The sequence below is a fragment of the Zea mays genome, chromosome 4 (genome assembly GCF_902167145.1).
Source record: "Zea mays cultivar B73 chromosome 4, Zm-B73-REFERENCE-NAM-5.0, whole genome shotgun sequence".
NCBI lineage: Eukaryota > Viridiplantae > Streptophyta > Magnoliopsida > Poales > Poaceae > Zea > Zea mays.
The window spans coordinates 219851787-219877796 of record NC_050099.1 but is presented as its reverse complement, the minus strand read 5'-3'; the positions used below and the strand labels follow the sequence as shown (position 1 = coordinate 219877796).

At 45.5% G+C, this 26010-nt stretch overlaps 1 protein-coding gene across 1 annotated transcript; it reads left to right on the top strand.

Moving 5' to 3' along the window:
• The first annotated feature begins 863 nt into the window (after window positions 1–863).
• Window positions 864–2401, top strand: LOC100283159 (uncharacterized). Its single transcript, NM_001156061.2, has 2 exons — window positions 864–1728; window positions 1839–2401. The coding sequence occupies exons 1-2, from the start codon at window positions 931–933 to the stop codon at window positions 2136–2138; spliced, it is 1098 nt and encodes a 365-aa protein (NP_001149533.1). The 5' UTR covers window positions 864–930; the 3' UTR covers window positions 2139–2401.
• Window positions 2402–26010: the final 23609 nt, after the last annotated feature.

The following is a 26010-nucleotide window of genomic DNA, read 5'->3' as shown; positions in this document are numbered from 1 at the left end:
CATATTAGTATCGGTTCATTCTCCACACTTGTACTAAAACTCAGCTTTTAGTATCGATTTGTGGTTTAAACTAGTATTAAAGGTATTAGTATCTGTTAGTGGATTCAATCGACACTAAAGCCTTAACATTAGTACCGGGTGTAGCCGCCAACAACAGGAGATTTTTGTGTTAAAACCAAAAGAAGAAACCGTTAACATGATTTCCTCCCATTATTTTTTTACCGGTCTCTACGAAACCCGGTACTAAAATTAAGGGATGGAAGCTCTCTTTTTTAGGCTACGTTTCTCATAAAGCTCTCTTTGGCGGGGCGTCTCGCAGCTATTATTTATATTATTATAAATGGATCTAAAGACATCTTTAAATTAGAGCCACATCTTTGAAAAATGTATTTCCAGAAGCTACTAATTTCATTGGAGCCGCTGGTGAGCTCTATAAATGCTGTTGTCAGTTAAGCAAAAAAAAAAAACATGTCCCTGCCCTCTACAGATCTTTTCTATACTAGTGCAAAATTATAATTGGACAGACTAGGGACTAGAAATGAAAACGGGATTCATGGGGGCGGGAAAGAAAATGACTTCACATGCTGAAGTAAGAAACACCTGCTGAGTGTGACATCTTAATCTGATTTTCATGGTATTATTAGCTAGGTGCTGAGATGACACGGATGGGTCACCAGTCGCCATATCTTTCTTGCTCGCCAGCTATGGAAAAGCGCAAAGCGACAGACGCCTTGTCTCAATTCATCAAGTGGTAGATGTTCTGCACTTTTTTGAATACAGAGATGAAGGGAAAAGTACAGTTCTACGGCTGCTGTCAAAACATGAGCCTATATATAGAGATGTAGCTAGCCTACATGCTATATATTCAACGTAGGGTACATTATATAATAATAAGCTAATAGCAGCGCCACGCACCGACACCAATACGCCATGGGTTCCATCATGGAGCAACGCTGCAACAACGATCAGCAGGCGCTGCTCGACGCTCAGCTCGAGCTCTGGCACAGCACGTTCGCGTTCATCAAGTCCATGGCGTTCAAGTCGGCGCTGGAGCTCGGCATCGCCGACGCCATCCACTGCCACGGCGGCACCGCCACGCTCACCCAGATAGCCACCAAGGCCGCGCTCCACCCGTCCAAGACACCGTGCCTGCGCAGGCTCATGCGCGCGCTCACAGTCGCCGGCATCTTCAGCGTCGCCAAGAACTCGTCCGACGATGACGGCGATCAGCACGTCTACGGCCTCACTCCGGCCTCCCGACTTCTTGTCGGCTCGTCACAGAACTTGGCTCCAACACTGAGCCTCATCCTTAACAACGTCTTCGTGGCCCCGTTCCTTGACCTCGGCACGTGGTTCGAGAGCGCGCTGCCGGCCACAGACCTGCCGCTCTTCGAGCTGTCCCACCGGAAGAACGTGTGGGACGTCGTCGGCCACGACCCGTCCGTGAGCCAGCTCTTCAACGCCGGGATGGTCGCGGATACCCGCTTCCTCATGGACATCGCCGTCAGGGAGTGCGGCGACGTGTTTCAGGGGATACGCTCCCTGGTCGACGTTGGCGGCGGCCATGGCGCGGCGGCGCAGGCCATCTCTGCGGCGTTCCCTGCCATACAGTGCACCGTGCTGGACCTTGCACACGTGGTCGCAACCGCTCCCGCTTGCGCTGGGCTCAGCTTCGTTGCTGGCGACATGTTTGAGGCCATTCCGCCAGCGAATGCTGTCTTCCTCAAGGTATATATATATGTCTTCTACTTGTTTGATATGGACATGCATTTCTGTTTTTTAGCCCAAGAGTTGACACTAACCAGGAGTTAACACTGCCTTCTGATTTCTTATTCCAGTGGATCATGCACGACTGGGGTGACACTGAGTGTGTCACGATACTAAAGAACTGCAAGAAAGCTATACCTCCACGAGATGCAGGCGGCAAGGTGATAATAGTAGATACCGTGGTTGGTGCAGGGCCTCCAAACCTTAAGAACAAAGAGACACAGGTCATGTCTGATCTCTTCTTTATGATCGTCAACGGCCTTGAGAGAGATGAGCAGGAATGGAGGAACGTCATCTTTGAAGCTGGTTTCAGTGACTACATAATCATACCAGTTTTAGGTGTTCGATCAATCATCGAGCTATACCCCTGAAATATAATCCAGCTTCCTCAGCCGGCGGCCAGCTCATCACCTACATGTTGAATGCTTTGGCGTGTGGATCTGTGTGTGTGTTTTTTCCTTTAAGAACAGTGTGCATGTGTGTTTAATAAATTGGTATATATAGTTATATACTCACTAAAAGGATGGTTTATGTATGCATGTATGCAAGTGTTCCAACCATTATTATGTCTCCAAAGTGAAGAAGTTGCGTTTTTCAATTTTAAGGAATGAACTCCAGGATTTTCAGAACCATGTATTCAGCTTACTTTCCAGAATTGGTGAGAAATACACATGGACATGGGGATCAACTTTCTATAATTCACCTTTTTAGGGGAGGACAGGAGGGGCCTTAGAGCATCTACAACGGTACCTTAAATCAAAGCTCCATCTTAAAATATAGAGCTCAACTCTAAAATAGTCTCAACAGTGCCCTATTTTACAAATTTTTAAAAAATCTATAGAAAAATGCCATGAAGTGACTTAAATATAATACACTCCATATTAGTGTCATATCCTTGTTTTCTACATCATCCTCAACCTTTATTTCGGTGCAGGCAATCGAGCAAGCTGGATTCCTCCTGTGGGGTTAGGCCTTCCCCGATTAGCATAGAATGATTGGGTAGGGCCATGTCGAGGGGCAATTTCGTGGCCCCTTTGTCACTTTGGATCGAATTTGAAAGGATCACGATGCCCAAGAGGGGGGTGAATTGGGCTTCTCTAAAAATCAACACTAATTAAAACCTAAACAAGTGCTAAGCAAGAGCCCAACTTCACCCCAACAACTAGCACTAAGAATATAATACTAGAAATGCAACAATGCTAAGACAATACTTCAAATACTTGCTAAACAAATACACAATGTAAAGTGCTTGAATTAAATGCGGAATGTAAAGCAAGGTTTAGAAGACTCCTCCAATTTTTTCCGAGGTATCGAAGAGTCGGCACTCTCCACTAGACCTCGTTGGAGCACCCGCGCAAGGGTATCGCTCCCCCTTGGTCCTCGCAAGAACCAAGTGCTCACTACGAGATGATCCTTTGCCACTCCGGCGCGGTAGATCCCTCGAGACCGCTTACAAACTTGAGTCGGGTCACCAACAAGATCTTCACGGTGATCACCGAGCTCCCAACGCCACCAAGCCGTCTAGGTGATGCCGATCACCAAGAGTAACAAGCCGTAGACTTTCGCTTGACCAAGAGAAGCCTAATGCAAGTGGTGTGTGCTCTAGGTGGCTCTCGCTAGCGCTAATGAGGAACAAACGCGGATTAAGATTCTCTAATCTTCTCACTAGGCTTTTGGTGCTTGCAATGCTCTAGCAATGTGCTGGAATAAATGTGGAGTGCAAGACATTGAATATGGTGGGTGGAAGGGGTATAAATAGCCCTCACCCACCAACTAGCCGTTACAGGCAACTTTCTGCGCACTGGCGCACCGGACAGTTGAGAGCACCTAGAGGGGGGGTGAATAGGTGATCCTGTGAAACTTGAAAACTTAATCCACAAAACTTGGTTAATCGTTAGCACAATAATTGCCAAGTGGCTAGAGAGGAGTCAAAACACAATAACCACAAGAAATCAATCACAGAGATGGCACGGTGGTTATCCCGTGGTTCGGCCAAGACCAACGCTTGCCTACTCCACGTTGTGGCGTCCCAACGGACGAGGGTTGCAATCAACCCCTCTCAAGCGGTCCAAAGACCCACTTGAATACCACGGGGTTTTGCTTGCTTTTTCTCAATCCCGTTTGCGAGGAATCTCCACAACTTGGAGCCTTTCGCCCTTACACTTGAAATTCACAAAGAGGCACGGAGCAAGGGAGGGATTAGCAACACACTCAAGACAAGAAATCACAGCAACACCACGCACACAAGTCGCAACGAGAGCTCACAACACAACTCAAAGAGTTCACTACTCAACTAGAGCTCTAATTGCTATCGCAAAGAATCAAAGGCGCGGAATCGATGTCTTGGTGCTTAGGAATGTTGTAGGAATGCTTGGTGTTCTCCTCCATGCGCCTAGGGGTACCTTTTATAGCCCCAAGGCTGCTAGGAGCCGTTGAGAGCAATCTGGGAAGGCTGATCTTGCCTTCTGTCGACTAGCGCACCGGACAGTCCGGTGCACACCGGACACTGTCCGGTGCCCGATTTCTTTCCTTAAATGGCGCAACCGACCGTTGGCAGCCAGAGAGCCGTTGGCGCACCGGACATGTCCGGTGCACACCGGACAGTCCGATGCTCCCTTCTAGCCGTTGGCTCGGCCACGTGTCCCGCGCAGATCGCGCGGCCGACCGTTGGCCCGGCCGGCCGTTGGCTCACCGGACAGTCCGGTGCACACCGGACAGTCCGGTGAATTATAGCCGTACGTCGCCGGTGAATTCCCGAGAGCGGCCACTTCGCTCGAACCAGCCTGGCGCACCGGACACTGTCCGGTGCACCACCGGACAGTCCGGTGCTCCCAGACTGAGCAGATTCTTGGCTGCTCGAGCCAAGACATTTTCAATTGGATTTTTCCTATTTCCAGCACTTAGACACAATACATTAGTCCATAAAACAATGTACTAAGTCTGAGAAACATACCTTTATCCTTGGTTTGTACTTTGTCCACCATTTTACATTTAAGCACTTGTGTTAGACACTAAATCACCAAAATACTTAGAAATGGCCCAAGGGCACATTTCCCTTTCAATCTCCCCTTTTTGGTGATTTATGCCAACACAATATAAAGCAAGTAGAACAAATACAAAACCAATTCAAATAAGAACTCAAATTGTTTTGATTCAATTTTGACATATATGGATCACTCTATGCCACCACTTGGTTTGTTTTTGCAAATCAAACTCAAATTTTTATCTCTAAGTCAAACACACATGTTAAGACATAAAGAGAGTCATTCCAAGAGAAATTGATTCAAGATTTCAAAAAACTCCCCTTTTTCCCATAATCAACATTTCTCCCCACAAGAAGCCAACTTTTGACAAGAGAGACAATAAAAGAGTTTTGACAAACCAAAAAGCTCTATTCTGACAAACCAAAAAGCTCTATTCTCCAAAAAGCTCTATTCTACCAATAAAAGAGTTTTGACCAACCAAAAGCTCTATTCTACTATTTTCAAAATCTCTCAAGTGGTAGCTGATCCATTTATCGCTTTGGCCTTTATTTTCTCCCCCTTTGGCATCAAGCACCAAAACGGGATAAACTTTGGCCCAGAACCCCATTGCCTCACCAAAATCTTCAATAAGAATACAAAGGCAATAAGAGTACATGAGATGAACTTGGAATAAGTTACCCTCTCATCGGAGTGCAGTGGAAGTCTTTCATGGTCCAAGTCCACCTTTTCCTTTCAATCCTTCTTTGAGACTAAAACAGCAAACTCAAGCACATGGTTAATTTCAAAGGGTCAAGTTGTAACACATCTCCCCCTAAACATGTGCAACACATTGCAACGGACTTGTGAGGTCCAGGGAGTGTTTGTACAACTTGAGCACCATTATTAAGCAACAATATGCATAAGGAACATGATCAACGGCATAAACACGTGTATGCTATAAATCAATCCAAGTTCCGCGAATCTAAGACATTTAGCTCACTACGCAACCTGCAAAAGGTCTTCTCATCTAGAGGCTTGGTAAAGATATCGGCTAGCTGGTTCTCGGTGCTCACATGAAACACTTCGATATCTCCCTTTTGCTGGTGGTCTCTCAAAAAGTGATGCCGGATGTCTATGTGCTTTGTGCGGTTGTGCTCAACAGGATTTTCCGCCATGCGGATAGCACTCTCATTATCACATAGGAGTGGGACTTTGCTCAGATTGTAGCCAAAGTCCCTGAGGGTTTGCCTCATCCAAAGTAGTTGCACGCAACACTGTCCTGCGGCAACATACTCGGCCTCAGCGGTAGATAGGGCAACGGAAGTTTGTTTCTTAGAGTTCCATGACACCAGGGACCTTCCTAAGAATTGGCACGTCCCTGATGTACTTTTCCTATCGACCTTACATCCAGCATAGTCGGAATCTGAATATCCAATCAAGTCAAAGGTAGACCCCTTTGGATACCAGAGCCCGAAGCAAGGCGTAGCAACTAAATATCTAAGAATTCGCTTCACCGCCACTAAGTGACATTCCTTAGGATTAGATTGAAATCTAGCACACATGCATACGCTAAGCATAATATCCGGTCTACTACCACATAAGTAAAGTAATGACCCTATCATTGTCCGGTATGCCTTTTGATCAACGGACTTACCTCCTTTGTTGAGATCAGTGTGTCCGTCGGTCCCCATCGGAGTCTTTGCGGGCTTGGCGTCCTTCATCCCAAACCGCTTTAGCAAGTCTTGCGTGTACTTCGTTTGGGAGATGAAGGTGCCGTCCTTGAGTTGCTTCACTTGGAACCCAAGGAAGTCGTTCAACTCGCCCATCATTGACATCTCGAATTTCTGCGTCATCACCCTGCTACATTCTTCACAAGACTTTTTATTAGTAGAACCAAATATTATGTCATCGACATAAATTTGGCACACAAAAAGATCACCGTCACAAGTCTTAGTGAAAAGAGTTGGATCAGCTTTCCCAACCTTGAAAGCATTAGCAATTAAGAAATCTCTAAGGCATTCATACCATGCTCTTGGGGCTTGCTTAAGTCCATAGAGCGCCTTAGAGAGCTTACACACATGGTCGGGGTACCGTTCATCCTCGAAGCCAGGGGATTGCTCTACGTAGACCTCCTCCTTGATTGGCCCGTTGAGGAAAGCGCTCTTCACATCCATTTGGAACAACCTGAAAGAGTGGTGAGCGGCATATGCTAGCAAAATACGAATGGACTCTAGCCTAGCCACAGGAGCAAAAGTCTCCTCAAAGTCCAAACCTGCGACTTGGGCATAACCTTTTGCCACAAGTCGAGCCTTGTTCCTTGTCACCACTCCGTGCTTGTCTTGTTTGTTGCGGAACACCCACTTGGTTCCCACAACATTTTGCTTAGGACGAGGCACCAGAGTCCAAACTTCATTCCTCTTGAAGTTGTTGAGCTCCTCTTGCATGGCCAACACCCAGTCTGGATCTAGCAAGGCCTCTTCTACCCTGAAAGGCTCAATAGAAGAGACAAAGGAGTAATGCTCACAAAAATTAACTAATCGAGATCGAGTAGTTACTCCCTTGCTAATATCACCCAAAATTTGATCAACGGGATGATCCCTTTGAATCATCGCTCGAACTTGGGTTGGAGGTGCCGGTTACGCTTCTTCCTCCATCACATGATCATCTTGTGCTCCCCCTTGATCACACGCCTCCTGTTCATCATCTTGAGTTGGGGGATGCACCATAGTTGAGGAAGAAGGTTGATCTTGCTCCTGTTGCTCCTGTGGTCGTACATCACCAATCGCCATGGTTCGTATAGCGGCCGTCGGGACATCTTCTTCATCTACATCATCAAGATCAACAACTTGCTCTCTTGGAGAGCCATTAGTCTCATCAAATACAACGTCGCTAGAGACCTCAACCAAACCCGATGATTTGTTGAAGACTCTATACGCCTTTGTATTTGAGTCATAACCTAACAAAAACCCTTCTACAGCTTTGGGAGCAAACTTAGAATTTCTACCCTTCTTCACTAGAATGTAGCATTTACTCCCAAAAACACGAAAGTACGATACATTGGGTTTGTTACCGGTTAGCAGCTCATACGACATCTTCTTGAGGAGGCGGTGAAGGTAGACCCTGTTGATGGTGTGGCAAGCCGTGTTCACGGCTTCCGACCAAAAGCACTCGGGGGTCTTGAACTCTCCAAGCATCGTCCTCGCCATATCGATGAGCGTCCTGTTCTTCCTCTCTACCACACCATTTTGTTGTGGTGTGTAGGGGGCGGAGAACTCGTGCTTGATCCCTTCCTCCTCAAGAAACTCCTCCACTTGAAGGTTCTTGAACTCGGACCCGTTGTCACTCCTTATCTTCTTCACCTTGAGCTCAAACTCATTTTGAGCTCTCCTTAGGAAGCGCTTGAGGGTCCCTTGGGTTTCAGACTTATCCTGCAAAAAGAACACCCAAGTGAAGCGGGAAAAGTCATCAACAATAACTAGACCATACTTACTTCCTCCTATGCTTAGATAGGCGACGGGTCCGAAGAGGTCCATGTGTAGCAGCTCCAGGGGTCTTGATGTGGTCATCACATTCTTGCTGTGATGCGCTCCTCCCACTTGTTTACCTGCTTGACAAGCTGCACAAGGTCTATCTTTTTCGAAAGTAACATTGGTTAGACATATCACGTGTTCTCCCTTTAGAAGCTTGTGAAGGTTCTTCATCCCCACATGTGCTAAGCGACGATGCCACAGCCAGCCCATGCTAGTCTTAGCAATTAAGCATGCATCTAGACCGGCCTCTTCTTTTGCAAAATCAACTAAGTAAAGTTTGCCGTCTAATACACCATTAAAAGCTAGTGAACCATCACTTCTTCTAAAGACAGACACATCTATGTTTGTGAATAAACAATTGTATCCCATATTGCATAATTGACTAACAGATAGTAAATTATATCCCAGAGACTCAACTAAAAACACATTAGAAATAGAGTGCTCATTTGAGATTGCAATTTTACCTAACCCTTTTACCTTGCCTTGATTCCCATCACCGAATATTATTGAATCTTGGGAATCCTTGTTTCTGACGTAGGAGGTGAACATCTTCTTCTCCCCCGTCATATGGTTTGTGCATCCGCTGTCGATAATCCAGCTTGAACCCCCGGATGCATAAACCTGCAAGGCAAATTTAGGCTTGGGACTTAGGTACCCAACTCTTGTTGGGTCCTACAAGGTTAGTCACAATTGTCTTAGGGACCCAAATGCAAGTTTTATCACCCTTGTATTTTGCCCCTAATTTCCTAGCAACTATCTTCCTATCCTTTCTACAAATAGCAAAGGAAGCATTTAAAGCATGATAAATTGCATAAGGACCATTCATAACTTTCTTAGCAGCATGAACAACATTCTTTCTAGGCACATGATGAACATAACTCCTAGACATATCTCTATCATGCATATAAGAAGAACTAGAAGCAAACATAGCATAAGAATCAAAGACATGTGCATCAAAAGCATTATAAGCATTACAACTCCTATGAGACTGTCTTCTATCATTGTACATAAAAGCATGGTTCTTTTTAGTACTACTTGCCATAGGAGCCTTCCCTTTCTCCTTGGCGGAGATGGGAGCCTTATGGTTTGTTAAGTTCTTGGCTTCCCTCTTGAAGCCAAGCCCATCCTTAATTGAGGGGTGTCTACCAACCGTGTAGGCTTCCCTAGCAAATTTTAGTTTATCAAAATTACTTTTGCTAGTCTTAAGTTGGGCATTAAGACTAGCTATTTCATCATTTAATTTTGCAATAGAAGCTATGTGTTCACTACAAGCATCACTATCAAAATCTTTACATCTATTGCAAACAACAACATTTTCTACACAAGTTGTTGATTTACTAGCTATTTCTAACTTAGCATTCAAATCATCATTAATGCTCCTTAAGTTAGAAATTGTCTCATGGCAAGAAGATAATTCACAAGAAAGCATTTCATTTCTCTTAACTTCTAAGGTATGAGATTTTTGTGCTTCTACAAATTTGTCATGTTCTTCATACAACAAGTCCTCTTGTTTTTCTAAAAGCCTATTCTTATCATTCAAGGCATCAATCAATTCATTAATTTTATCTACCTTGGTTCTATCTAGGCCTTTAAATAAACATGAATAATCTATTTCATCCTCATCACTAGATTCTTCCTCACTTGAAGAAGCATAAGTAGAGTTTCGCGTACATACCTTCTTCTCCCTTGCCATAAGGCATGTGTGACGCTCGTTGGGGAAGAGGGATGACTTGTTGAAGGCGGTGGCGGCGAGTCCTTCATTGTCGGAGTCGGACGAGGAGCAATCCGAATCCCACTCCTTTCCAAGATGTGCCTCGCCCTTCGCCTTCTTGTAGTTCTTCTTCTTCTCCCTCTTGTTCCCTTGATCCTGATCACTATCATTGTCGGGACAGTTAGTAATAAAATGACCAAGCTTACCACATTTGAAGCATGAGCGCTTCCCCTTTGTCTTGGTCTTGCTTGGCTGCCCCTTGCGACCCTTAAGCGCTGTCTTGAATCTCTTGATGATGAGGGCCATCTCTTCATCATTAAGTCCGGCGGCCTCAATTTGTGCTACCTTGCTGGGTAACGCCTCCTTGCTCCTTATTGCCTTGAGAGCAACGGGTTGAGGCTCATTGATTGGACCGTTTAGAGCGTCGTCCACGTACCTCGCTTCCTTGATCATCATTCGCCCGCTTACGAATTTTCCAAGGACTTCTTCGGGTGACATTTTGGTGTACCTGGGATTCTCACGAATGTTATTCACCAAATGAGGATCAAGAATGGTAAAGGACCTTAGCATCAATCGGACTACGTCGTGGTCCATCCATCGCGTGCTTCCATAGCTCCTTATTTTGTTGATAAGGGTCTTGAGTCGGTTGTATGTTTGTGTCGGCTCCTCGTCCCTTATCATCGCGAATCGTCCAAGCTCGCCCTCCACCAACTCCATCTTGGTGAGCAAGGTGACGTCGTTCCCCTCATGTGAAATCTTGAGGGTGTCCCAGATCTGCTTGGCGTTATCCAAGCCACTCACTTTGTGATATTCATCCCTACACAATGAAGCTAGAAGAACAGTAGTAGCTTGTGCATTCTTATGAATTTGCTCATTAATGAACATGGGACTATCCGAACTATCAAAGTGCATTCCACTCTCTACAATCTCCCATATACTAGGATGGAGAGAGAACAAGTGACTACGCATTTTGTGACTCCAAAATCCGTAGTCCTCTCCATCAAAATGAGGAGGTTTACCAAGTGGAATAGATAATAAATGAGCATTTGCACTTTGAGGAATACGAGAGTAGTCAAAAGAAAAGTTTGAATTGACCGGTTTCCTTCTCTCGTAGTCGTTGTGGTCGTCGTCCTTTTGGGAGGAAGTAGACTCATCGCTGTCGTCGTAGTAGACGATCTCCTTGATGCGCCTCGTCTTCTTCTTCTTCCCTTCTTTCCGTCTATGGCCCGAGCCGGAGTCGGTAGTCTTGTCGTCCTTCGGCTCGTTGACGAAGGATTCCTTCTCTTTATCGTTGATCACGATACTCTTCCCCTTAGGATCCATCTCTTCGGGCGGTTAGTCCCTTTGTGAAGAGAACGGCTCCGATACCAATTGAGAGCACCTAGAGGGGGGTGAATAGGTGATCCTGTGAAACTTGAAAACTTAATCCACAAAACTTGGTTAATCGTTAGCACAATAATTGCCAAGTGGCTAGAGAGGAGTCAAAACACAATAACCACAAGAAATCAATCACAGAGATGGCACGGTGGTTATCCCGTGGTTCGGCCAAGACCAACGCTTGCCTACTCCACGTTGTGGCGTCCCAACGGACGAGGGTTGCAATCAACCCCTCTCAAGCGGTCCAAAGACCCACTTGAATACCACAGTGTTTTGCTTGCTTTTTCTCAATCCCGTTTGCGAGGAATCTCCACAACTTGGAGCCTTTCGCCCTTACACTTGAAATTCACAAAGAAGCACGGAGCAAGGGAGGGATTAGCAACGCACGCAAGACAAGAAATCACAGCAACACCACGCACACAAGTCGCAACGAGAGCTCACAACACAACTCAAAGAGTTCACTACTCAACTAGAGCTCTAATTGCTATCGCAAAGAATCAAAGGTGCGGAATCGATGTCTTGGTGCTTAGGAATGTTGTAGGAATGCTTGGTGTTCTCCTCCATGTGCCTAGGGGTCCCTTTTATAGCCCCAAGGCTGCTAGGAGCCGTTGAGAGCAATCTGGGAAGGCTGATCTTGCCTTCTGTCGACTGGCGCACCGGACAGTCCGGTGCACACCAGACACTGTCCGGTGCCCGATTTCTTTCCTTAAATGGCGCAGCCGACCGTTGGCAGCCAGAGAGCCGTTGGCGCACCGGACATGTCCGGTGCACACCGGACAGTCCGGTGCTCCCTTCTAGCCGTTGGCTCGGCCACGTGTCCCGCGCAGATCGCGCGGCCGACCGTTGGCCCGGCCGGCCGTTGGCTCACCGGACAGTCCGGTGCACATCGGACAGTCCGGTGAATTATAGCCGTACGTCGCCGGTGAATTCCCGAGAGCGGCCACTTCGCTTGAACCAGCCTGGCGCACCGGACACTGTCCGGTGCACCACCGGACAGTCCGGTGCTCCCAGACTGAGCAGATTCTTGGCTGCTCGAGCCAAGACATTTTCAATTGGATTTTTCCTGTTTCCAGCACTTAGACACAATACATTAGTCCATAAAACAATGTACTAAGTCTGAGAAACATACCTTTATCCTTGGTTTGTACTTTGTCCACCATTTTACATTTAAGCACTTGTGTTAGACACTAAATCACCAAAATACTTAGAAATGGCCCAAGGGCACATTTCCCTTTCAACAGTCCGGTGCGCCACCGGTGCGCCAACAGTCGATTCCAACGGCTAGTTCTGACAGCTAGCCGTTAGACTCATGGCACACCGGACAGTCCGGTGCGATGTCCGGTGCGATGTCCGGTGCGCCACTAAAATTCAACTCTGAAACTGGCGCTCTCGGGTTTTCTATGGAGGAAGCTTCTTCCTCGGACCAGCCTGGCCCCACCTGGCAAAGGGTGCACCGGACAGTTCGGTGCCCCCAGGGACAGAAACCCTACTTCTTGTTTTTCAGCTGATTTTCAAATCGGTTTTCGTTCTAACTTGTGAGTGAGTTCTAGAGTGACACCTAGCACTGTATGTGAGTGTGATTGTGCACCAACACTACACTAGAACTCTCTTGGTCAAACTACTCATCGACAACCCCTCTTTATAGTACGGCTAAAAGAAAATAAAAGACCTAACTAAATCGCGAGTGTCCACATCTCCTTGACACTCGGACTCCGTAGACCTTCACCTTTTGTTTTGTCGTTTTAGCCGTCGCTTCTAGTTCTTATCTCCGGGATTGTTTTCACCGTTGTAATACTTCTACCTGTCATGCGACCTAACTTACCATTTGTCTCTGCAAAACACATGTTAGTCACATACAACATTACGTTGTCATTAATCACTAAAACCAACCAGGGGCCTAGATGCTTTCAATCTCCCCCTTTTTGGTGATTGATGACAACCCTACAATTTTTGTGAGAGTAGTTTGTTTTTGAAGTTTCTGTCAATAGAAAGGATGGTTAGTTATACTCAGTAATCTTTGACAGAAACAACGTGTACCATAATAATAAGGGTGAGCGCATACACATCATGAGATTCTTGTTCAAATAAAAGTGAAGTTAAATCAATGAAACAAGAACTAGAAGACTGGTGATAAAATATAAGGTGAAAACATAATACACATAGTCAATCAAAAGCAACGAGAGTATATATCGAGTTTGTGAGCCAAAAAACATCATCAAGCTAGTACAGAGAGTAGCAAGCACATATATTACATCAAAATGACTCTCTACTAACTCTCTAACTCCCCCTAGCTCTCACAACTCATATCTCTCCCCCTTTGGCGTCAAACACCAAAAGGGCACCCGAACCTAAACATCTGAAGCGGGAGGAGGCGGCGGGGGCGCGTCCGGTCGCGGTCGAGGCAGCAGAGCGAACGCCGGCGGAGGGTCAGAGTCAGTCTCGGATCCAGGATCTGCGGTAGAAGCTGGAGCTGGTACTGACTCACACTGAGGCCGCGCTGCGGGAGCTGCCGGAACAGAAGAGGTCACAGATACTGCCACAACAGTAGTGGTAACAACAGATGCTGGTGGCACTGGCGGCTGCGGGCAGACAGAGCTGACAACCGGAGAGGTGAAAGCCAAAGTGACCAGCCGGAGCGGAGAGGGACCAACAAAAGGAACAGGGGGTCCGGTCTGAATCGCTGGCACAACTGGAGCCTGAAGCGGAGGAGGTGGAGCAGACTGAACTGGGGGAACTGAGACACCAGAATGCTGTAGCATGAGAGCCCTGAATGCCCTGCTCTCAGCCCGATCCTGAAGTAGCTGCTGCTGAAGCGCATCCTGCCTGTCCTGCATGTTCTGAAACATCGAGAGCATCCTCTCGGATAACCGGGCCTGCTCGGCTGCCAGGTGAGCCTGCTGTTGAGTGATAAACTGGAGAATCGAAGCAAGAGCAGGGTCCATAGCCGGAGGGGCAGGAGGGGCAGCACTAGAACTCCCAGCCTCATGATCATGTGAGCGTGGAGGCATAGGAGGCGGAGGAGGAACGCCAAAATCATCATCATCTTTATCATCATCATCATCATCAACTGTTGTAGCCTGAGTGTCGAACTGATGAAGAGCTGCATCCTCGGCCTGAGAGTCAAAAACAGGAGCAGAAGCTGGCACAAGAGTCTCAGGCGCAGGACGGTAGGATCCAAAAACGAGGCGTGAGGCCTCAAGTGTGCCCTGAAACCGAGGAGGCTGAATCAGCTGCGCAAAGATGTGGCACAAGTAGTGAGCATAGGGCAACTGCCGACGAGCACGAATCCCATCCAAAACGGTGTCCTCGATCTCACAAATATGGAAGTCCACGACGTTGAACTCAGAGTGAGAGACCAGGGCACCAAGCAGCCAAAGCTGAATATGTGTGGTAGCCTCCCTGTATCCCATCCTCGGCAGAAGAGTCCGTCTGATAAGCTCATATAAATACTTGGCTGCTGTAGTAAAATCTGCCGGTGAACGTCGCGACCCATTTGTGAAGGGCGGGCGGAACATAGCCGCGACGTGAGCTGTACCCGAAGCCACACCGCCGTGAGGGCGACGAGGAGGGTCAGAAGTGTCATAGCAGAGGCTGTGAAGACGAGTCGTCGACTCGGGAAATCCAAAAAGCTGGCGAATCTGACTGGCAGTAATGGTGACATCCTCGCGCTCAAAACGAAACCTCATCCAGTGATGATCCAGGTCAATCCATACAGAGGCGTAGAAGACTCGTACCCACTCCTCAACATACCTGCCGCTGGTAGTCAAAAGGGTCTGAAGGCCAGGCAGATATGTGAGGTGCGCCTCAGAGTCAGCACCGGCTGCAAGCAGAAAGGCTGGAAGATCCAAAAGACGGTGCACTCGCAGAGCTATCTGAGCAGACATCTGGGCTCTGAAAAATGACTCCTGAATACGTGTGCTGAAAAGGTCAACTGCTGCAGGGTCCCTCTGAGCTGGTAACCAAGACTCCACGGGTACGTATCTGAACCTACGTACCCGTGCCGCTGTAGCACGCTGAAGGTCAAAAAGTCTTGGATCCGCAGCAAGTGGTTGCACCTTAGTCTCATCGCGCTCCCGGAATTGAGGTGGAGGGACAGGAGGAGCTGAAGCAGGAGCGGGAGGAGGAGGAGCAGTGGAAGCTGGCGTAGTGGAGGTAGCGGGTATGGCTGTGGTGGTGGATGGCGCAATAGGAGTGACGGGAGCAGGCAGAGTGGGTGGCAGAGTGGAAGCAGAGGTGTGAGTGGAGGAGCGAGGCCGGGAGGCGAGACGAGGAACACGGTATGCGATCTGATCTAACGGAGTCTGCGGCTGATCTCCAAGCTCGGCCTGCGCAGCAGCTGCTGCACGGGCTGCTCTGTCCGTACGCCGCTTCTTGCGGCCTTCCTGCTACTCCAAGTAAACTATCTTGCCCTTGACCTGCCTTTAGGGGCGACGAGGGTCCTCATCATCGCCTCCCCATGGCGCCGACACATTCTTCGTGCGCGGCATCCTGAACTGATGTCTGCAAATGAGAGAGAGTGACTAAGCACAGAGCGAAAATGTCTGATAGATTAGCAAAGGATGAGATGACTACCTGGAAAGCTCACACGATAGGTGACGATCCAGGCAGGACGGGAGACGGCACATGGGCAATCAAGGTCACTGAAATGACAGAAGAGGTGAGCACATATTAGTCACATAGTCATAAGTATATGAAATGTGAATAAATACATACACAGAGAGATATGACACAGAAAACACGAGACGAGACGATCGATAGGTCAAACGGCGTGAAAACGACGTTTGAACGATAAATAGTGCCATAGGAGGTTTGGAATTTGAATTGAGGCACAAAACGACAGGGAATTGAGCCGATACTTCACGAATAGGTTTATATAGGTGAATATGAGTGAAGTGTGTGCTTGGTTTGAATTTAGGCGAAGAAAAAAGGATTTGGGCACTCGGCTCGGAAACGATCGCTCGAAACGGGAAATTTGGTGAAAATTAAGCCTGGAATCTCGGATTGGCGTGAAATTTGGCGAATATGTAACTGGAGGTGTTGTGAATGTGCCTGAAAAATTTGGGTTCGATTGGATCATTTTTGGCTGGTTTGGGCATTTCACCGAGCACGTGACGTGCGGAGTTCTAGGGTTTCGGTGAAACGGCTATTTGAGGTGGGAAAACCCTCCCGAAGGAGCTAGGAACCTGCAAGGACACTCAATGGACACAAGGGAACACATTTCACAACTTGGTTGCACTGGATTTCACAGGAATTCACAAGATTTGAATTTGATACAAAAGGGGGTGGCACTGCCTAGAGAAACACAGAGAGAGAGAAGGCAGAGGAGGGGAGGAGGCTGCTCACCGAGAGGAGAGGAGCACTGGCGAGGTCACCGGAGGATCGCCGCCGGTGAAGGGAGATCGCCGGTGAGGGGAGAAAACGCCAGGGACAGAGAGAGAGCGCTGGCAGGGGAGAAGAAATGAGCCTCTGGCTCGGTCTCGGGCTGGAGGCCTTTTTTTAAAACGCGATATGGGCGCACCGGATAGTCTACAGTGCCTGTCCGGTGCACACCGGACAGCGCACAGTAGCTGTCCGGTGAACCACCGGACAGCGCACAGAAGAAAGGATTTTTAGCGCGCGGCTGCCGGTGCACCGGACATTGCACAGTGCAGTGTCCGGTGCACACCGGACTGTCCGGTGAGCCCAGACAGAGGGGAGTTTGGAAAATTTTGAATTTTTCTATTTAATTTCCAACCAAACCAAATCCCAACTTATAATCACACAAAATAACACTTGTTGGGACAGGTATTGGCACCCTCATATACTTTTTAAAATATTTTGCCATAGGCTAGATAATTTTTAGAGAAGATAGGCAAATGGTGAAATTTGCATTTTGGCTTGCACTAGGGGTTTTCATGAGTGATTTGAGTTTTGAATACTCCCCCTAAGTGCAGTACCTTATGCATATTTCAAGAACCAACAATTGCATAACAAGTAAGAATTTAAGTGCTAAAAGCTTAAAACTAAGACTTGTCAAGTTTGACCCGAGTTAAGCTTTTTCACTCGCTTTATTGGCGGTTATCTCAACTAGGTTAGACAAGCCCTAGATGCAATACAAGAAATTTAAACATGCAATGCAAGCTTGACAACACCATTTGACATTTTACATAAAATTTCTGAGATCAAGAATATTTAGTTCATTTCTCAACATGCAAAAGCGGGTCTTATCAAGAGGCTTAGTGAAAATATCTGCTAATTGATCTTCCGACCTCACTCCTTCTAAAATGATATCTCCTTTAGCAACATGATCTCTAAGGAAGTGATGACGGATATCAATATGCTTGGTGCGAGAGTGTTGTACAGGATTATTAGCAATTTTAACAGCACTCTCATTATCACACAACAAAGGTACCTTTTCTAGAACTACGCCATAGTCTAGAAGAGTTTGTTTCATATACAAAATTTGTGTGCAACAAGCACCTGCGGCAATGTATTCTGCTTTGGCAGTTGACAAGGCAACACTATTTTGCTTTTTGGATGTCCATGAAACTAGTGATCTACCAAGCAGATGGCATCCCCCAGAAGTACTTTTCCTATCAATTTTGCAACCGGCATAATCCGAGTCGGAATAGCCAATTAAATCAAAAGTAGCTCCTTTGGGATACCACAGACCAACGCTTGTGGTGTGCCTGAGATACCTAATAATTCTCTTAACAACGCGATGATGAGCTTTCTTAGGATTAGATTGAAATCTAGCACACATGCAGACACTAAACATAATATCGGGCCTAGATGCGGTAAGGTACAATAAACTACCAATCATGGAACGATAGAGAGTTTGATTAACAGGGTTACCTCCCTCATCTAAGTCGAGATGTCCATTAGTAGGCATGGGGGTCTTGATTGGTTTGCACTTCTCCATGTTGAACCTTTTCAACAAGTCTTTGGTATACTTCTCTTGTGAGAGAAAGTTACCATCTTTCATTTGCTTGACTTGAAAGCCGAGGAAGTACGTTAGCTCACCAATCATTGACATCTCGAACTCCTTCGACATCAACTCACCAAATTCCTTGCAATGATAGTCATTTGTCGAGCCAAAGATTATATCATCAATATATACTTGACAAATGAAAATATCACCGTTATGTTTCTTTGTGAAAAGAGTTGTGTCGACGGTCCCGATCTTGAAGCCCTTTTCGATGAGGAAGTCGCGAAGGCGCTCATACCAAGCCCTTGGAGCTTGCTTTAGCCCATATAGCGCCTTGGACAACCTGTAAGCATGGTTAGGATATCTAGGGTCTTCAAATCCAGGTGGTTGCTCAACATATACAAGTTCATTTATGAAGCCATTTAAAAATACACTTTTTACATCCATTTGATAAAGTTTTATATCATAGCATGATGCATATGCAAGTAGGATACGGATGGCTTCTAGTCGAGCAACCGGTGCAAAGGTCTCTCCAAAATCTAAGCCTTCAACTTGAGAGAATCCCTTTGCGACAAGTCTTGCCTTGTTCCTTACAATCACACCTTGATCATCTTGTTTGTTTCTGAACACCCACTTTGTTCCAATGATTCTTGCATCTTGTGGGGGCTTCTCCAGGGTCCAAACTTCGTTACGGGTGAAGTTGTTAAGTTCTTCATGCATGGCATTCACCCAGTCCGGATCCTGTAGCGCCTCATCTATACAAGTAGGCTCAACACAAGAAACAAAAGAGTGATGTTCAATAAAAGAAGCATGTCTATGTGATCGAGTAATAACCCCTTGTGAAGGACTCCCGATGATTTGGTTTTGAGGATGAGCTTGAAGTAGTGATGAGTTTCTCCTGTCAACCACTTGGGAAGAAGATCCTGGAGCATCAACATCTTCGGCTTGTACCCTTGCTTGTTCATGAGAGACAAATGTATCTTCATTTGCATGCCTCTCATCTTTTTCATCATCTTGTGGTACATTTGATGAAGAAGGCCTGTCAATGATTTGCACCTCTTCTTCATCTTCTTTTGGTTTGATAGCTCCAATAGGCATGTTCTTCATTGCTTCCCTAAGTGGCTCATCACCTACATCATCAAGATTTTCAAGTGCTCCTTGGGAGCCATTAGTCTCATCAAATTCCACATCATATGTTTCTTCTACCACGCCAGTGGCATGGTTGAATACTCGATATGCTTTGGACTTTAATGAATAACCCAAAAGAAAACCAATATCACAACGTCTTTGAAACTTCCCTAGGTGATGGCGTTTCTTGTAGATGTAGTATTTGCACCCAAACACCCGGAAGAAGGAGACGTCTGGCTTTTTCCCATTTAGCAGTTCATAAGGAGTCTTCGCAAGTAGCCGGTGAGGAAATAGCCTGTTTGATGCATAACATGCAGTGTTGATAGCTTCGGCCCAAAACCTCTCCGGTGTGTTATACTCATCAATCATTGTTCTTGCAAGTGTGATCAAGGTCCTATTTTTCCTTTCAACAACTCCATTTTGTTGAGGTGTGTATGTGGCAGACACTTCATGCTTGATCCCAATTTCATCACAGTACTCATGAATGTTGGTGTTGTCAAATTCTTTGCCATTGTCACTTCTAATCTTCTTGATCTTGCAATCAAATTCATTTTGTGCTTTCTTGGCAAACTTCTTGAATATAGATGCATCTTCAGATTTGTCATGGAGAAAGAACACCCAAGTGTATCTTGAGAAGTCATCAACAATCACTAGACAGTAGAGGTTGCCACCGGCACTTACATAATTTGTAGGTCCAAATAAATCCATATGAAGTAGTTCCAGTGGCCTTGATGTTGACATGAAAGCTTTAGTAGGATGTGTATTAGCAACTTGCTTTCCAGCTTGACAAGCACTGCATGGCTTATCTTTTTCAAACACCACATCTTTTAATCCTCTAACCATGTCTTTCTTTAATACCTTCTTGAGTGTGCTCATCCCAACATGTGCAAGCCTCCTATGCCAGAGCCATCCAAGTGAAGCTTTGGTGAAGAGGCAAGTTCTTAAGTCTGCATCTTCTGAAGTGAAATCCACTAAGTAGAGGTTGTTGTACCTAAATCCTTTGAACACCATTGATTCATCATCCATCTTTGTTACAATAACCTTTGTTGGAGTGAATAAGCATTGAAGTCCAAGATAACAGAGTTGACCCACTGATAACAAATTGAAGCTTAAAGGTGCATGTTGGGGACTTGTTCTCAAATGCTATGAGCTAAGAACAAGGCAACACAGAAAATGTTAAACGATAAGGTCCTTCGTCCTTTGAAGCATTATTTCCCTTAGGATATAACGATCTCCGGACGAAGGTCATGAAGGACGAACCTTCATCATCACAGTATACAAAAGACGAAGCATATGAAACATAAAAGATAACATGAATAATCATATAACATTATTCATTTAACTTTATTATCTTATCATAGAGTAATAGAAACAATATTGAATTATAAATGTACCTTCGGCTCGGAAGGAGATGAAAATACAAGTGTGGCTCAAAAGCAAATACCAAGTCAGCGTGAACAGTACGTGGGTACTGTTCACCTATTTATAGGCACAGGACGCAGCCTGTGAGGAATTACAAGTATGCCCCTTATAAAAACTTACAACATTGACTCAGACATTTATGGACTAAAAGGTCATTCTATCTTTAAGTCGGTTTGCAATGCCGAAGCTTTACGAAGAGGAACCTTCGACTATCTTATACAAACAGCTTCATCCGAGGATCGCTTCTCTCTATAAGACCTTCGGCGACGAAGCATGGACCCAACAGTAGCCCCTTTCGCGGTGCTAGATCGTTTTTCGTAACGAGCTTGATCCGTGAAAAAAGTTTCTTAAGCTTCGGAGCGCCGAAGGTCTCAAAAACACCTTCCCTGAGCTCGTTGTCGAGAAACGATTCAATTTCCCTGCGCGTGGCGGCCCCACCGTGCAGAATTACTGTTCAGTCTTTGCGGCCCACCGTACAGCGAGTGCGAGCGGGTGTCCGCCTGGTGTAAAACTTCTGGCGCTTCGCCTTCTTACCTGCGGCACTATATAAACAGACGAGTAGGTGTGAAGTTACCACAGCATTTACTGCTATTTGCACTGTTTTGCTGCCAAAATTTTTAACCATTGCCGAAGCTTGTTTGTCAGAATTGAACGAAGCTCGATCTTGAAGATAAAAAGCATGAAATTATAATCGGAAATTTGGAAAACAAAATAAAGGAGCAATCAGATGCTTTTGAGAAAAAGAACTTTGAGCTCCAGGCAGCCGAAGGCTTACTGGCGGAAGCTGAAGCAAAAATATCAGAACTAAACTCGAAGCTTCTCCGCCAGTCTGAGCAGTTCGAACGAGAAAAACAAGATCTCAATGAAAAACTTGAAGCCGAAGCTCAGCAGAATTCGGATTTGAGAAAACTACTGACAAATCTTCAAGAAAAATGCCTGGAATTTAGCAACAAGTGCATTCAACGATTAAGAAAGATTTTTTACTTGGTTGGAGCTAGCAGCGAAAAATTTACCCCCTCAGCTGAAGACCTACCAAAAACCTTCGAACACATTGAGGGGGAGATTGACGAGCTCGACGAAGTCATAGCTGGGCATGGTGACTTCTGTGCCTGGGTGGCTTCTCGAGGGACTGCTGCAGCCTTCATGAAGGCTGGCTGTGATCATGGGAAAATTGTCAATAGGCCAAATTTTACTTTGTCACCATCAATCCTGGATGACATCCCTGATCTCGCCCGAAGCATCTCGAATCGATTTGTAAAAATGATATGGACAAAAGGTGGTCGAGAGAAAGCTGGAGACGAAGCTCGTAGCCACCTTGATCCAGTAAGAAATCATACCTTGTGCTTACCTTTTCCTATGAACTTGATTCTGACTTCCAATGACCTTATTCATGTAGGATGACGAAGCCGAAGCTGATGATCAAAAATAACGCCGAAGCCGAAGCTCCTTGGTGGTTTAGATAGTAGACTGCAGACAGTACTTGAAAAACTTTTGAGATAACTTTTGTAAATGTAAACAAAACTTCCATGTATACTATCCATACCTTGTAATATATCCTTAGCCTTTTGACTGATGTATGAGAAATGCTTTGATGTGGACGAAATCTCCTTTTTTGAGCCGAAGGCGAAAAAACACCTTCCCTTCTTTTCGTACGCAACGAAGCATAGAAAACAACATTTTCCTTTTTGCCGAAGCTCTCCTTCATAAAAACAACAGTTTCCCTTCTTTTTTGTGTACGAAGCTCTTTTTTCCCTTTCTTTTTCCTTTTCTTGTCGAAGCAACCATTTTATGTGATGAAGATGATTATCCTACATATGCCTAGATGAATGTTTATGAATGCAAATGCTATGATGTAATGTGTTGTGCAAATGAATGGCCAAACACGTATCCGAAGCTAAATTCATAGCCGTTATTTTCTTAAAAACAATCACACCTCAGCTCTGCATTCCCTTAGGAACGACTTTGGAGCTTCTTCGCCTTTACTTTTGGCGGAATCAGCGTTGACTTTTCGCTGTAAGCTCTGCATTCCCTTAGGAACGTCTTTGGAGCTTCTTCGCCTTTTACTTAGGCGGTATAAGCTCTGCATTCCCTTAGGAACGTCTTTGGAGCTTCTTCGCCTTTTACTTAGGCGGTATAAGCTCTGCATTCCCTTAGGAACGTCTTTGGAGCTTCTTCGCCTTTACTTTTCGGCACTCGATGGTGCGCTCTCAGCTTTTACATTTACATTCTTTGGGGGATTTTGCTCTTATAAGACTAAAAAAGGAAATTACATATGCTGGCCCCATTAAAAACCTTTCTCCCCCTTTGGAAAGGAAAAGGGTGCCATGAAAGAAAAAATAAAAATGTGAAAAATTACATCGAATTATACATAATATCGCCGAAGCTCATCCGCATTCCAAGACCTAGGAATGTCATTGCCGTCCATATCTTTCAATCTGTATGAACCGGGCCTTGACGAAGATGCTACTAAGAAAGGCCCGTCCCATTTCAACTGCAATTTGCCCACTGTTTCCGGGTTGGCCACCCTCCGAAGTACCAAGTGCCCTGGCTCAATATTTTTTAGCCGAACCTTTCTATCCCGCCATTTGACTGTTTCAGCTTGATATTTATTAATATTCTCCACGGCTTGCAGTCTGATCCCTTCTAAAGCATCTTTTTCTATAGAATAAGCAGCTTCGGAATCTGATTCTGCCGAAGCTATTATCCTTATTGATTTAGGCTTTAGCCTCCTCTGGAGTTATTGCTTCGTCACCGAATAATAACTTAAATGGAGTGAAGCCTGTAGACCTTGATGTTGTCGTGTTGTGGCTCCACACCACTTTGGTTAGCTGATCTGGCCATTTTCCTCTAGGTTGATTGAAGATTAGCTTCATTATTCCTGTCATTATAATGCCGTTGGCTCTTTCAACGAGTCCATTTGACTCCGGGTGCCTGACTGATGCAAAATGGATCTTCGTACCAATTTGGTCACAGAAATCCTTGAAAGCTTCGGAGTCAAACTGTGTTCCATTGTCCACAGTGATAGCCTTTGGCACCCCGAAACGACAAACAATATTCTGCCAGAAAAACTTTTGGACGGTAGCCGAAGTTATTGTGGCTAAAGGCTTCGCCTCAATCCATTTAGAAAAATATTCCACAGCTACCACAACATATCTCAAGTTCCCTTGGGCCGGTGGCAACGGACCTAACAAGTCAAGGCCCCACCTTTGTAATGGCCAAGTGGGTTGTATGAGCTGTGTCAAGGACGAAGGTTGTTTTTGATCTCTTGCACATTTCTGACAACCTTCGCACTTTTGAACCAATTCTGCTGCATCCGAAGCTGCCTTCGGCCAATAAAATCCTTGACAGAAAATTTTTCCAAGTAACGGCCTAGATCCGATGTGAGATCCACACAGGCCTGCATGTATTTCTTTCATTAACTCTATACCTTCGGTTCTGGATAAGCATTTGAGCAACGGAGCACAAACTCCATGTTTGTACAACTCCCCTTCTATCATGACATATGGACGAGCTCTTGCCTCTATTCTCTTGTTATAAGCTTCGTCATCTGAAAGAAATTTACCCTGAAGGTAAGAGATGATCTCAGTTCTCCAGTCTTCACTAAAAATAGGAGATATATTAAGAACTGCTCTTTCAAGGAGTTCCACCGAAGGTGCTTTTATTGTTTCAAAGAACACATCCGAAGGTAAAGGCAGCCCCTGTGCTGCTGACTTAGCTAGCAGATCAGCATGCTCATTTTGTCCTCGAGGGATATTCTTGACAGAAAACCCTTCGAAGGAAGCTTCGATTCTTCGAACCATATCCAGATATTTTTCAAGCTTCGGATCCTTAGCCTTACAACTTTTGTCAATATGACCCGAAACAACCTGGGAATCAGTTTTAAGTATGGCCCTTCTGATTCCCATTGCTTTTAACTTCCGAAGACCTAAAATCAATGCTTCGTACTCAGCAATGTTATTTGTGCAATTAAAATCAAGTTTTGCCGCATAACAGGTTTTGACTTTGGAAGGTGAAACCAACACAGCAGCCGCTCCTGCTCCGAAGGTTCCCCAAGATCCATCACAAAACACTATCCAGGCTTCGTTGTCTTTATTTGTTTCCTGCTCCTGAGCCCCTGGTGTCCAATCAGCAATAAAGTCTGCCAGTGCCTGCGACTGAATCGAAGATCTATGAACATATTCAATACAAAATTCATTGAGCTCTGCAGCCCATTTTCCAATCCTTCCAGTAGCTTCTCTGTTCCTCATAATATCCTTCAGAGGTTGTGATGAAGGAACAATTATGTTGTAAGCTTGGAAATAGTGCCGAAGCTTCCTGGAGGCCATCAAGACAGCATACAGTATCTTCTCCAACTCTGTATAATTTTTCTTTGATAAACTAAGGACCTCGGAAACAAAATATATTGGGGCCTGCCTTTTGACTTGACCATCAAGCTTCTCCTGAACAAGTGCTGCACTTACCGCCGAGTGCAAAGCTGCCACATATAACAATAAAGGAGCCCCTGGCATTGGTGGAGTCAATGTTGTTAGATCTATCAAATACTGTTTCAGTTCTTCGAAAGCCTTCTGCTGGATTGGTCCCCATTGAAAGACTTCGGCCGATTTCAGCACTTCGAAGAATGGTAAATTTCTCTCTGCCGATCTGGATATGAATCTATTGAGAGATGCCAACCTTCCTGTCAATCTTTGAGCCCCCTTCTTTGTAGTTGGTGGCTCCATCCGAAGTATAGCTTCAATTTTACTTGGATTGGCTTCAATTCCCTTTGTTGAAACCAAGCATCCAAGAAATTTCCCCTTCTTCACTCCGAAGACACATTTTTCTGGATTTAACTTTAAGCCAGCTTGCCTGAAACTGGCGAAGGTCTCCTGCAGATCAGCAATATGATTCTCCTGCTTCGTGCTTTTGACAATGATGTCATCAACATAAGTTAACACATTTCTGCCTATTTGAGATTGAAGAACCTTCGCAGTCATTCGGCTGAAACTTCCTCCAGCGTTTTTGAGCCCCTCAGGCATCCGAAGATAGCAATATGTGCCACTTGGAGTGATGAAGCTAGTCTTCGGCTCATCTTCCTTCTTCATCCAAATTTGGTGATAGCCTGAATAGCAGTCTAACAGACTCATGAGCTCTGACGAAGCTGCTGCATCAACTAAAGAGTCTATCCTTGGTAGTGGGAATTCATCCTTCGGACAAGCCTTGTTAAGA